This window comes from Miscanthus floridulus, chromosome 6 (assembly GCF_019320115.1).
Source record: "Miscanthus floridulus cultivar M001 chromosome 6, ASM1932011v1, whole genome shotgun sequence".
Classification (NCBI taxonomy): Eukaryota; Viridiplantae; Streptophyta; class Magnoliopsida; order Poales; family Poaceae; genus Miscanthus; species Miscanthus floridulus.
Genome location: NC_089585.1, coordinates 5,184,965 through 5,196,422, shown reverse-complemented (window position 1 = coordinate 5,196,422; position 11,458 = coordinate 5,184,965). Strand labels below are relative to the sequence as shown.

At 43.8% G+C, this 11,458-nt stretch overlaps 1 protein-coding gene across 1 annotated transcript; it reads right to left on the bottom strand.

Moving 5' to 3' along the window:
- Window positions 1–1,027: 1,027 nt before the first annotated feature.
- LOC136457478 (signaling peptide TAXIMIN 1-like) lies at window positions 1,028–1,768 on the bottom strand. Its single transcript, XM_066457512.1, has 2 exons — window positions 1,535–1,768; window positions 1,028–1,382 (listed from the first exon to the last, which is right to left on the bottom strand). Exons 1-2 carry the CDS (start codon window positions 1,642–1,644, stop codon window positions 1,259–1,261), a joined length of 234 nt encoding a protein of 77 aa, XP_066313609.1. The 5' UTR covers window positions 1,645–1,768; the 3' UTR covers window positions 1,028–1,258.
- Window positions 1,769–11,458: the final 9,690 nt, after the last annotated feature.

The window sequence follows — 11,458 nt, the reverse complement described above, 5'->3', positions numbered from 1 at the left end:
TCTTTTTTTAGTTAAAAAATCTGGTTAATATTTTTACAAGGTTATTAAACTACAGAAAATGTCTCAAGCTTCTAAAAATTCTAAGAAAAATCCTAGAGATAGATTGGGATACAACGAACCCCAAATAGAATATTTAGAGCTCAAGAAAATATCTCTAGAAGTTGAACTGCAAGACATTTATGTGTTTTTAAGTTATAGATATTTCTAGATACTTTGCTATTTTCCAAGGGCTAAATCTATTTTTGAAGCTTCTAGATATATTTTTCATGAGCTTTAAATATTTTATTCGTATCCTTCACATCCAATATCTCTATGATTTTTCTTGAGTTTTTTAAGAAGTTTAGAGATGTTATTTTGTTGTTCTTAAAACCTTATTATGTATTTATTGCATTTTTGAAATAAAAAAAGACAAAACTACCTTTAGAACCACTTCAAACCAAGGCATAGAGGTAATTTAAATGTTTTTGAGAACTCCGAGGATGTAATATATGGTTTTAGGCCCTATCTTTTTCTACTTATAATCGATTCGCTTATAATTGTTGTAGCATGGGGATTTTTGGATCCTTGTTCAAAGTTCTAAAGCGACGGTTAGAAGAATCAGAAATAATCGAAATGCTTGGTGGAATTCTCGTTTTTTCATTGAGAATCCGATCATAAGTAGAAACAAACAGGGCATTAGAATTAACAAGAAAATTGAAACTACTGTTTAAAATGGACTTTTAATGGGAAGGAAAGAAGGCACCTAGCCCGGCCCCGGCGGCACGTCGGGCAGTTGAACACTGTGGAGCAGTTGCTTAAACCCAACTACCCAAGCGACCCCGAGGCCCACTCGGCGCCGGCACCCCGCCGCCGCCGCGGAAGCGCAAGTGGAAGGCAACCGGCTGACCGCCTGGAACCGCCCGCCCCGCTCGTGTTACCCTCGCAATTTCAGACGATTTTCTTGCGGATTCCCTGGGCTAGGACTGGGAAACACACGCAAAGACTTGCGAGCCGTAACCAAAGTCAGTGTGTGTGCCGATCGTCATAGTCAGGGCACTGGTACTCCATGCATTCAATTCAAGAACAAGAAGTTGTGCTACTGGTACTTTATCACAAGGTCACAGTCACCAAATCTGTGGAAAAATCAATCGCAGATCCCAAAGTACTAGGATGAACCAACCGACGACGAAACGAAACGAATGTACAGCAATCTCTCCGGCTAAAGCAAGAACGTATGATCGGGGACAGCTACTGGGACTGGGATGAACTGAATCGGCACTCAGCAGGGTATCTTGGAGGTGAACCAGGTCATCACATGGAGCGGCGCCTTGACGAGCTCCACGGCCACCTCCAGCAGCACCGTCACGCAGAGGCAGCAGGGGCAGATGCACGAGATGGGCAGCCTGCAATTGCATGGATGCGCATCACAGAACAAACAAATTAAAGTTAGTTAATTTACTTTAATGGCGGCGCCGATCGATCCAGACGAGAGAAGAAAAGGGGAGCAAGAAGATGAAGAAGGAACCCAGGCTGCGAGGCCAGGGCACGCACGCACCCGATGATCCAGATGATGGCGCCGACGAAGGAGACGAGGACGGCGAGCAGCGCGAAGGGCAGGCCCAGGAGCCACCCGAGCGGCCGGCAATCCCCGTCGCAGCAGCACATCGCCTCCCCTCCGACCTGCTGCGGCGTGGATGTCAGATGAACCAACCCGGTGACGGTCCGCCGCGTTGCTGCTTTGCTGGTGTTGGGCTGGTTGCGACTCGCGAGTACCAAGGCAGACAAGAAGCCCAACACGCTTTCTCGTCTGACTTTCCAAGCGTACTAGACGCGGCCGTGTGGCAATCAGGCAGCCGCCGGCAGCGGCAGGGCGGTTTCCGTCAGGATGGCTGGGGTGTTTAGTTGGGTGAAGTTTAGGATTTTTTTTTTTTTTACGGTAGCACTTTCGTTTTTATTTAATAATTAGTATTCAATCATAAATTAATTAGGCATAAAATGTTCGTCTCGTGATTTTTAATTAAACTGTGTAATTAGTTTTTTTTATCTATATTTAATGTTTTATACACGTATCGTAAGATTTGATGTGATGACTACTGTAGTATTTTTTGGGAAAAATTTTTGGAAGTAAACATGGGAGCTCCCAACGCAATCGGTCACGTTGCGGGAGTTGGTGACCGGACTTTGACTGGTGGCACACATGAATTGATGCCGGCGCGGCGCCAGGGGGCGCGTGGCGTCGCGCGGTTTGGCCGCGGGGGTTTCGGCATTTCGCTGGCCAGCCGCCACCGGCTGCCTCCTCTCCTGCCACGTTCTCGTTGAATTCTAACAAACCCAGGTCCACCAGGTGCTACAACTGCCAGATCATCCAACCAACCTCAATGATTTCACAATCACCAAGCGCAGAAAAGTATATAATACTCAACTATATAAATCCCCCGTGGCGCATACGTGCAACCAAGAATGGTTTTATTATGATGCTGAATCCCATCAAGGGGTAACCATCATGCCCAGCAGTGTAATGCTCATTCAGCAGGGACGTTTACACAGCTGAGACATCCTGTCAGCTCACTGAGCTGGCAGGCAGAGGCAGGCAGCAGGCAGCATCAGGCTGATGAACAATCAGTCCTTTTCCCGATCTAGCAATCTCTGCGCCCTCTTCGTTAGTGTGATAAGTCAGGACTGAAAGTACTGTTGGCTGATTTGTTGTGAGAGAAAATACTATTCGTTGACTGAAAAAATATGTCTTATAAGCCCAGCGAACAAGACGCTGACTGATACATAGGTGGTGATCTTCCAAGTTCCAAGTGATCCGGCATTCTTACAAAGCCTGGTCCACACTTGACAGCCGCACTAGTACTGATGGTAACTATAACATACAGGGCTACTCTCTACGGTTACATGGAGAAGGAGTGACGGGGAAGCAACCTGCAAGCTAGCGACACCACTGCCACCAGCCTAGGGAAACAATCACACAAGCACGGTTACATGGAGGTGAAAACGGAGATACTAGATGCTCAACAGCATGTGTTTGGTTGCTAGCCTCCACTGAAGCCTTGTGGCTAAGCTAACGCTATTTACAGAAAGTGTGTGTGTGTGTGTGGGGTGGGGGGGGGGGGGGGGGGGGGGGGGGGGGGGGGGGCACTGCAAGCTGGATTGGCATGATTGCAGCACCTTCACTGCAAACTACTCCAGCAGATGGTACTAGTAGTTAACCCATACAAGCCGGACATGCTCCTCCGACAGAACCACCGTCCACGTCGTCCCGAAATTTTATGGCCGTCCGATCTGCTGATCAACGGTCCAAAACGCTTGAAGCGGGTTCCGTCGGAAGCAGCTTCTCCTGCTTTATCCGGCTTCTCAGCTGCTTCGTCTCGGCTTTCCTGGCTTCTCATCCGAATCCGGCCTGGCAAATATATACTTGGCCTTCCGCTTCTCATTCCAGAGTCTTCTCCCAACTTCCTCTCTCCCTCACCCGGCGGTCTCTCCCTCTCCCTCTTCCTCTCAATCTCCACGCGGACAGGGGCGGCGACGGCACGGGCGGGCACGGCGGCTGCGGCCGGCCTCCTCCTCCTCCTCGTCCTCCTCTCCCCCTCCTCCTCTTCCCCTGGCCTCGCGCCGTGCCGGCCGTGCTCGCACCGCCTGCTCACGGCGCGAGGCGCTGCCAGGGCGCGGGGCTGCGATGCCCGTCCCCGGCCACGGCGCGGCGCAAGCGGGCGAGCCGGTGGCCGCAGGCGTGGCTGCCCCTCGGTGGTGCCTCCTCCCTCTGCTCTGTGTGTGCTCGTGTGCTACAGGAAACCCTAGCTGTCCGTGCTGGAGGTCGCGGGCGCCTAGCGCCGACCCCACCCCTGGCGGTGGTGCCCTGCTTCCGCGTGGAGACGCTCGCCAACGACGGCAGCGGCGGCTGCGTGGACGACGAGGTAAGCTCCCAGCTCTCCTCTCTCTTGCCCTCACTTTCTCTATCTTGATGAAGCTCACATCTCGCAGCATAGACCTTGTTTGTGCAAATATGGCTTCAAACTGGCCCAGGGAAAAAAGTTCTGGGAGTTTGGCTCTGTTTAGCACGAGCTAATACAGCTGTTTTCAGTGCCTGATCTACGTGATTGTTTTCAATGTGTGCACAGATTGTGCTAAATCTCCTTTCTTTGGTGTGCAGTTGTATGAACTATGAAATACCTGGCTCCTCGCTTATTGATATGTTGAGCCTCAGTTTTCCAATGGAATCATTAGTTGGCGCTATTTGTATGTTGTCTTCTAAGCACCTTACTTTCAGAGCTAAACTAACTGGTTATGGTCTTGCCTTCTCTCAGGACTACACTGAAGATTATACTTCCTGTATTAACAATTACATGCTTTAGTTTCCTTTCTCAGTTTTATCTTTTATGTTAGAAATGTGTTTGTTGATTTTCATGTCACTTACAGGTGTAATAGTTTATCTGTCATTCTACTCTACTGCTCCAGGCTTCTACAGGCAGATCTTGTGAAGTTATGGAAGAGCTCTTTTTTTTTTGGCAACTAACTTCTCCCGTGCACGTGTCTTATGTATGAAACCGCTTGAGGCTTTCTTCAGCTAATAGCAGATGTCGCTTGGTAACCGGCTGTCCAAAGATTAATTTTCTTTACTGTTTTTTTATTTACTTCAGTATATGTGTCTTTTGTTGTAAATTTGGAGGTCTTTAATTTACTTGCTTACCTCATAATTCTGATTGCTATTTCTGCTTCCTCTCCAAAAATGATGTAGATCAAGGAATTTAGCGATAAATGATCCAGAGCTGAATTTAACAGTTCCATAACAAGACCATTTGTTCTCTCAGTTGGAGCTCAGCCCCACATTTTTTTTCCAGATGCAGCTAGGCGCACACACTGAGGGCTTTAGTTGTATACCCACCTTTTATTTACTTCAATTTCTCCTCGATTGCAGCTTCAAATAACTTGGAACGAATTAACGATGCCCAAGTTTTTGTGAATTTGGGAACAACACTTTAGCTCCATATGTCACTATCTTATTTATTTTTTAAAGATTCACACTGAGGCCTTTAGTTGTATACCCACCTTTTGTTTACTTCTGTTTCTTCTCTATTGCAGCTTCAAAAAACTTGAAACAAATTAACGGTGCCCAAGTTTTTTGAATTTAGGAACAGCACTTTAGCTACATAGGTTACTATCTTTTTTTAAAAGATTTTGTTTAGGGTCTCTTTAGTTATATACCCACGGTTTACTAACTTCTGTTTCTTCTGAACTGCTGCTTGAAACTACCTGGAAATCATTGAATATGCCCAAGTTATGGTGAATTCGGGATCAAAACTTTTACTACGTAAGTTACTATCTTTTTTCTTTCTTTTTCCTAGATTTCCTTTTCGTTCTCTTTCTGGAGTAACACACAAAAGCCTTTAATCTTCAGTGCTTGAAATGCAAGGGTGATTTTGCGAATGTAAGGTCCGATAAAACATTTCGATCATTATGGAGTAGTCATTCAGTTGTGTAGGTTGTTCCTATATGAGCTTGTACAGGTTTTCAAATTCCTGACCCATGCATCTAAGGTCTCGTGATCCATGCAGTTCATACCAGCTTCTATATGACCTTCTGTGGGCATTTAGTTAGTGTTGTTTCATACTTTAATCCTGACTGAACTGGTGTCGTTGTCCTGATCTTATCCTCAGTTCCTCTAAGCTCCCTTCGCTCACCGAACTTTTTTCACCTATTCTTAGAATTTGAGTTCTGTTTCAAGCAAGAGATTAAATATTAGTTTACTATGCCTTTGCAGGAGTATTGATTTTTTGGTGCTATGGACAGTCCTAAAAGACATGGATGTTCAGTACACCAAATTGCACAGTTTCTTCGCCAGGTAAAACTATTTTCCATTACATTTTACAGCAAGTAATGCGCCTGAACCATCTTCGCAGTGGCCCGTTTGTTTTAGCTTTTGGCTGTATTAGTCAGTCTTCATGTGTAACAAACTTAATAGTTATCTTCCCCTGCGCTGCATCCTTCCGCCAATCCACGGGCGCTCGACGGAACCCTAGCTGCCTCTTCTTCCTCGCCGTCGGCGGCGACGAAACCCTACCTGCCTCTTCTTCCTTGCCGGCCGTGGCGCCAGCCCTCAGCGCCCTCCTCCTCGACGCCCTTTCCCCCGCGCCGCAGGGGCAGAGCGACGCCGCCCCCCGCCGTGTGCTGCGCTGGTGGCACTGGTCGCCTCCCGCTGCAAGGGCCCCAAAGGCTGTCGTCCTCGGGCACGACGCAACAGATGAGCCCCGCCGGTTGTTTTACGGCGCGGCTGCTCCCTTCCATAGGTATGTATGACACTGTGATTTGTTGTCCCCACATCTTCTTCTTGGGATGGTTCATTAACATGTTTTGATTTGGCTTGCGTACCACAATTCCAGGTTCTCAACTATTTCGATTTTGTAGTTATGATTTTGTCGATGCCTATGTGATTTCTACTTCATGAAATAGCCTCAAATGATTGTGGAATTTACATCCTTGGTCGTCTCTTCATTATGTCATTTGTGCTTTCCAAACATATCTAAGTTACATTCCTTGACGCTTCTTCTCATATGTCCTGTGTGGTCGATTTCCAAACATAAATGCTATTAGTCAACAAATATATTAAGTATAAATGACAGTGCGGTGGACTAGGAATAGCCAAGGTTTCTTGAAAATTTTTTGATTACATATGTCCTCTATTCTTGTTCCCGGTCATGAATACTAACAAGATTATGAAAATGGATATTAGCTATAAATGTTAATGCAGTGCATTTGGATTTACCAAGGTGTCTTGAATTCTTTTTTGGGTGATACAATTACATAATATACATACATTTTCCAAATGCTACTGCATTATACTTATTATTTGGGAGTCCAAAGCATTTAAGCATGTACCATAGGTTCATTAAAATTTTAAGAATCATATAGATATAGATTAGAAATGGGCACTGAAATTTTATAGCCACAGCTTATTTATTCAGAATCATATTCTGGTACCAAGCCTGTATATATTTCTTGTTGTTGTCATGTGTTTTTCCACTAATGCAAATGAACACATGGCCTATTCCCAAAGATGACGTTGTCAGGCTTTTGGTTCTCCTTATTCTTTGAGTTTTCCCTGCAATTATGTGCACTGTTGTTCTTTCAAATCTGTTGGAGTCCCTGGCCTGCTTGTTAGACTTAGAGGTATTACTGTATGAGACCAAGGGAAGCAACTTTCCAAGTTTATTTGGGTCTTTCGACACACATATTTATCAGGTGCATGATCATAGTGTGCTTGCAAAAAAAACCTCCCATTTCAATACCAAAGGTTAGCTTCAATAAGGCAACGACATGAACGTTTCAGGTTTCGCGGTTCGATAGCTGTAGATACCTAGGAGTTCCCTAATTTGTCTGCTAGATTTTATTCGTGGTTCGATACCTGTACATACCTACGAGTTCCCTAATTAGTTTGCTGGATTTTCTCGGTCAGGTAATATCTAGATTCATTCAAAATAGTTTGTGCATGTGAGAGTGTCTCTATGACTACATACATTGTTGGTAGACAAATGGATTCCTATCAGAAAATTAAGAGAAGACTGAAAAAATACCTACCTCCATGTTATATGAACATCCATCGTAAAACCTACAACATCACGGATATTCATTTTAGATAGAATAACTAAATTTAATTGTAGGGGTGATCTGTCTGCACCCCTAATTCTATACCCAGCAGTGGCATTTTTTTAACATCCCTTGCAAGACAAAAAAAATAATATAAGAGGCGGTCATCATCCTAGCTACCATGTTTCATTTTTAATACAGCTGTCGCATAAATGTGTACATGCCTATTGTTACGTCGCGTTATATGAAATTTACTTTTACATATGGGCAGTTGGTTCATGACATGTTAATATTTTAAGCAAGGTTCTTGCTTCTTTATGCTATTCCCAGGTCGGATCTTGTTGGCTGTGATCTGACTGACCGCCTGATGAAGATCCTCAGAGAAAAAAAGCTGGCCTTCGTTGCTCTACATTACGAGCAGGAGCTCGCGACTGCTTACAACATAGGTCTTTCTTTTCTTGCTTTGGAAGTTTATCTAATCTTAAGTTTATTTTCAATTTGGTCTAACAAAGAGTAGACTAGCTACAGCAACTCAAGCATTATGATTGACAGTTTTTAATGCGACCTGTAAGGATATGTCTTCGTAGGAGTTTTGCATAGGCAATGGTGTCTCAATGTGCCCATATCGAGTGAGACTGCAACCTGCACACCAGATAGCTTAGTCATTGCCACACATCATCTGCAATATGTTACATGTGTGAAATACGACCTACTTATATTATTCTTCTCTGGTCTCTATAAGCAAGGTTCTTGCTTCTTCATGCTATTCCTAGGTTGGATCTTATTGGTTGTGATCTGACTGACCGCCTGATGAACATCCTTAGACAAAAAAGCTGCCCTTCGTTGCCCTACATTACGAGCAGGATCTCGAGACTGCTTACAATAAAGGTCTTTCTTTTCTTGCTTTGGGAGTTTATCTAATATTAGGTTTATTTCCATAGGTTTCGTGGTTCGATAGCTGTAGATACCTAGGAGTTCCCTAATTTCTTTGCTAGATTTTATTCGTGGTTCGATACCTGTACATACCTACGAGTTCCCTAATTAGTTTGCTGGATTTTCTCGGTCAGGTAATCTCTAGATTTATTCAAAAATAGTTTGTGCATGTGAGAATGTCTCTATGATTACATACATTGTTGGTACACAAATGGATTCCTATCAGAAAATTGAGAGAAGACTGAAAAAATACCTACCTCCATGTTATATGAACATCCATCGTAAAACCTACAACATCACGGATATTCATTTTAGATAGAACAACTAAATTTAATTGTAGGGGTGATCTGTCTGCACCCCTAATTCTATACCCAGCAGTGGCATTTTTTTAGCATCCATTACAAGACAAAAAAATAATATAAGAAGCAGTCATCATCCTAGCTACCATGTTTCATTTTTTATACAGCTGTCGCATAAATGTGTATAAGCAGGTGTAGAGTCTAAATTTACAACTCTACAAGGTTCTACAGATGAAGATGCCCTCCTTCCATACAATCTTGATGCAATCTTGAACCCGTACAGCGCTAAAGCCATTTTCACTCCTACCAGCGCCCCTAGCCTGCGGCGCTGCTAAGGGCCCTACTCAAGTCATTGTAGCCTTTGATTTCATCAGAGGTGCCTCTAAGTCCTGATGTGTTATCTTCTCCTTGATTGTTGCTTTGGTTTTCTTCTTCCCCCAAATTATTGTCTGCCTACACTGTGATTTGATACTGCTGCTTCCTAGCCATGTGAACTCCTGCCTGTGATCATATATCTGTATGCACCGTGTAATATTTCCTACCTTGCAAATATGCACCCTAGGCTACATTCAGGATTATAGCACTCATATTCTCTCTTTTAATTGCAGTCTGGTAATTACTTTGAACTAAGCTCTGATGAACTTATTTTTCAGCAAAGAAGCTACTGAGGGGACCTCCAACCCATCTTCCACATCAACAGCAAAGGGCAAAGCCAGGAGAATGGGGTTTCAGCTTCAGCGCAGAGCTTTCATGGTTGGTAAATAAAACACTAATATTCTGAAACGTTTTACTGAATCTTGCTCACTTTGGCTCAGACACCTCACCTGAATTATCACCTGAAAACAGGTCAGTTACAAGAAGACCACACGAATATGGAGTTCTGATAGTCAGCATAGACCAACAACCGACCGAGGCAGCAATCTTTACATAGCAAAATCTCCATATTTAGAATCATGTATCGTTGCACGGGCGCGCGACCCCCTCATACTAGTATACAAACAAAGACAAGAAACCACCCGATGCTTGCCGCGTGCACAGGCGTGCTATTTTAGCTTCCTATTCCTACAGATGGCACTCCAGCAGTCCAGCTGTACAAGAATGAAACGGCCAGGACTGTCTCAAACTGAAAGCTCTTCTAACAAGAAAAGTAATGCTATAAGAAGGGAGAGTCCTGCTAATTATCATTCTAGTTTGAGCAGGGTACTGCACAATCAAAATTCAAGGAGCCCTTATGATTTATGGAACAACAACAACTATGGGGGCTGGTAAAACAAACTGGACCAGCGACGATTTGGTGCTCACTGTACAGCCAATAGTTGTTCAGATCATATATTGCAGGGCTGGAGACAACATTTGGTACTCACTAAGCCTGCAACAGAATGAAGAATTCATCTCTGTCCAACAAATCCACTGTTAATATAATGCTTTCCAAGTAATCCAGCATCCTACCCAATTCAGGGCTGCCGGCCTACAATATCTGGTTTCCCACTTGATGGCAGAAAAATTTCCACTCATGAGTTGTGATTACTCCAGCCAGAAAAAAAAATCTGAAATGGTCAAGATTAAAGACTTTATTCAATGTTACTCAACAAGAAATATGATACCATACTAAGTTAGCTTGTGGTGACGCCCTCCTACTGTCATCCAAATATGGGGCTATCGGCAGGGTGCATTTTAGAGAGAATTTCAACAAGGCCATTAGCAAGGTTATAGACTGGAATATCTTCTTAGCTTAGGGGGTTTGAATGACACCTGGCAGTGACAGGAAATTATTATGAATCATGTGGCCACAGTTGAGGTACAAAAGGGGTTTTCCTTCAAGATTTCCCCCCACGTTTGTCTCTACAGATAATCCAATTGTTCACAAGAATTATCTAAGAAAGAAACAAGTGAATTGAATCCAGTAATGGGCACTATCACTATCAGTCTACCATATGCACAAAGCTTCTTAACTATTCGAGGCAACAGATAAGAGTAGATAGTCATGTTCATCTATCTCAAAGTGAAAAGATAGCACGTGTCACTCAAAAAGGATATGAATGGCAGGTATGGCCAATGAGACATTCCACAGTTTTTCTGGGTTAGGAAGACAATTTTAAATTAGAGTACCTACCCAGTCTATCATGTACATCAAGTGGCACTTAGCATTCAAACTTGCATTCTCTCAGAACTAGACAGTCTCTCACCTCTGAAAGTTTTTGTGCAGCTTCTGGTTTGAACTTCTCATCATACTTGAAACTATATGAACATTAACCTCCTATAGATGCGAATGCTTGCAGACTTATGCCGTGCTAGTCAGAAATTACCATTCTCGGGGTATACCAGCTTCATCATGAGCCAGATAGTTGAATGGTCCCTTCAGTACAACGTCGTATTCAAGTCTATAATGTTGAAGTGAGCATTCCATTAGTCAGCATGATCTTGTATAAGCATAGATCACACTAGGAGATGGGCAAACCTTTATAAGCATATATCATGACACATCATTTGGCATAGCATACTTTGAAAAACCCATACAGACCTAAGGGAACATGTGCAAGCTCTTCCTCTGGTACACTTGCCACAATGTCTGCAGATCGATGGTCCCCAGAACCAAATAACATTTGGACTAATTTTGGTCCAGCATCAAGGCCTCTGCCTTCCTATCAAGGTTCTAAAAATCA

What these genes read in the sequence shown, in the direction of transcription:
- LOC136457478 (XM_066457512.1), bottom strand. Translation starts at nt 1,644, where the DNA reads ATGTGCTGCTGCGACGGGGATTGCCGGCCGCTCGGGTGGCTCCTGGGC. An exon ending in GCCATCATCTGGATCATCGG is followed by an intron (nt 1,383 to 1,534) that starts GTGCGTGCGTGC and finishes ATGCAATTGCAG; the next exon opens with GCTGCCCATCTCGTGCATCT.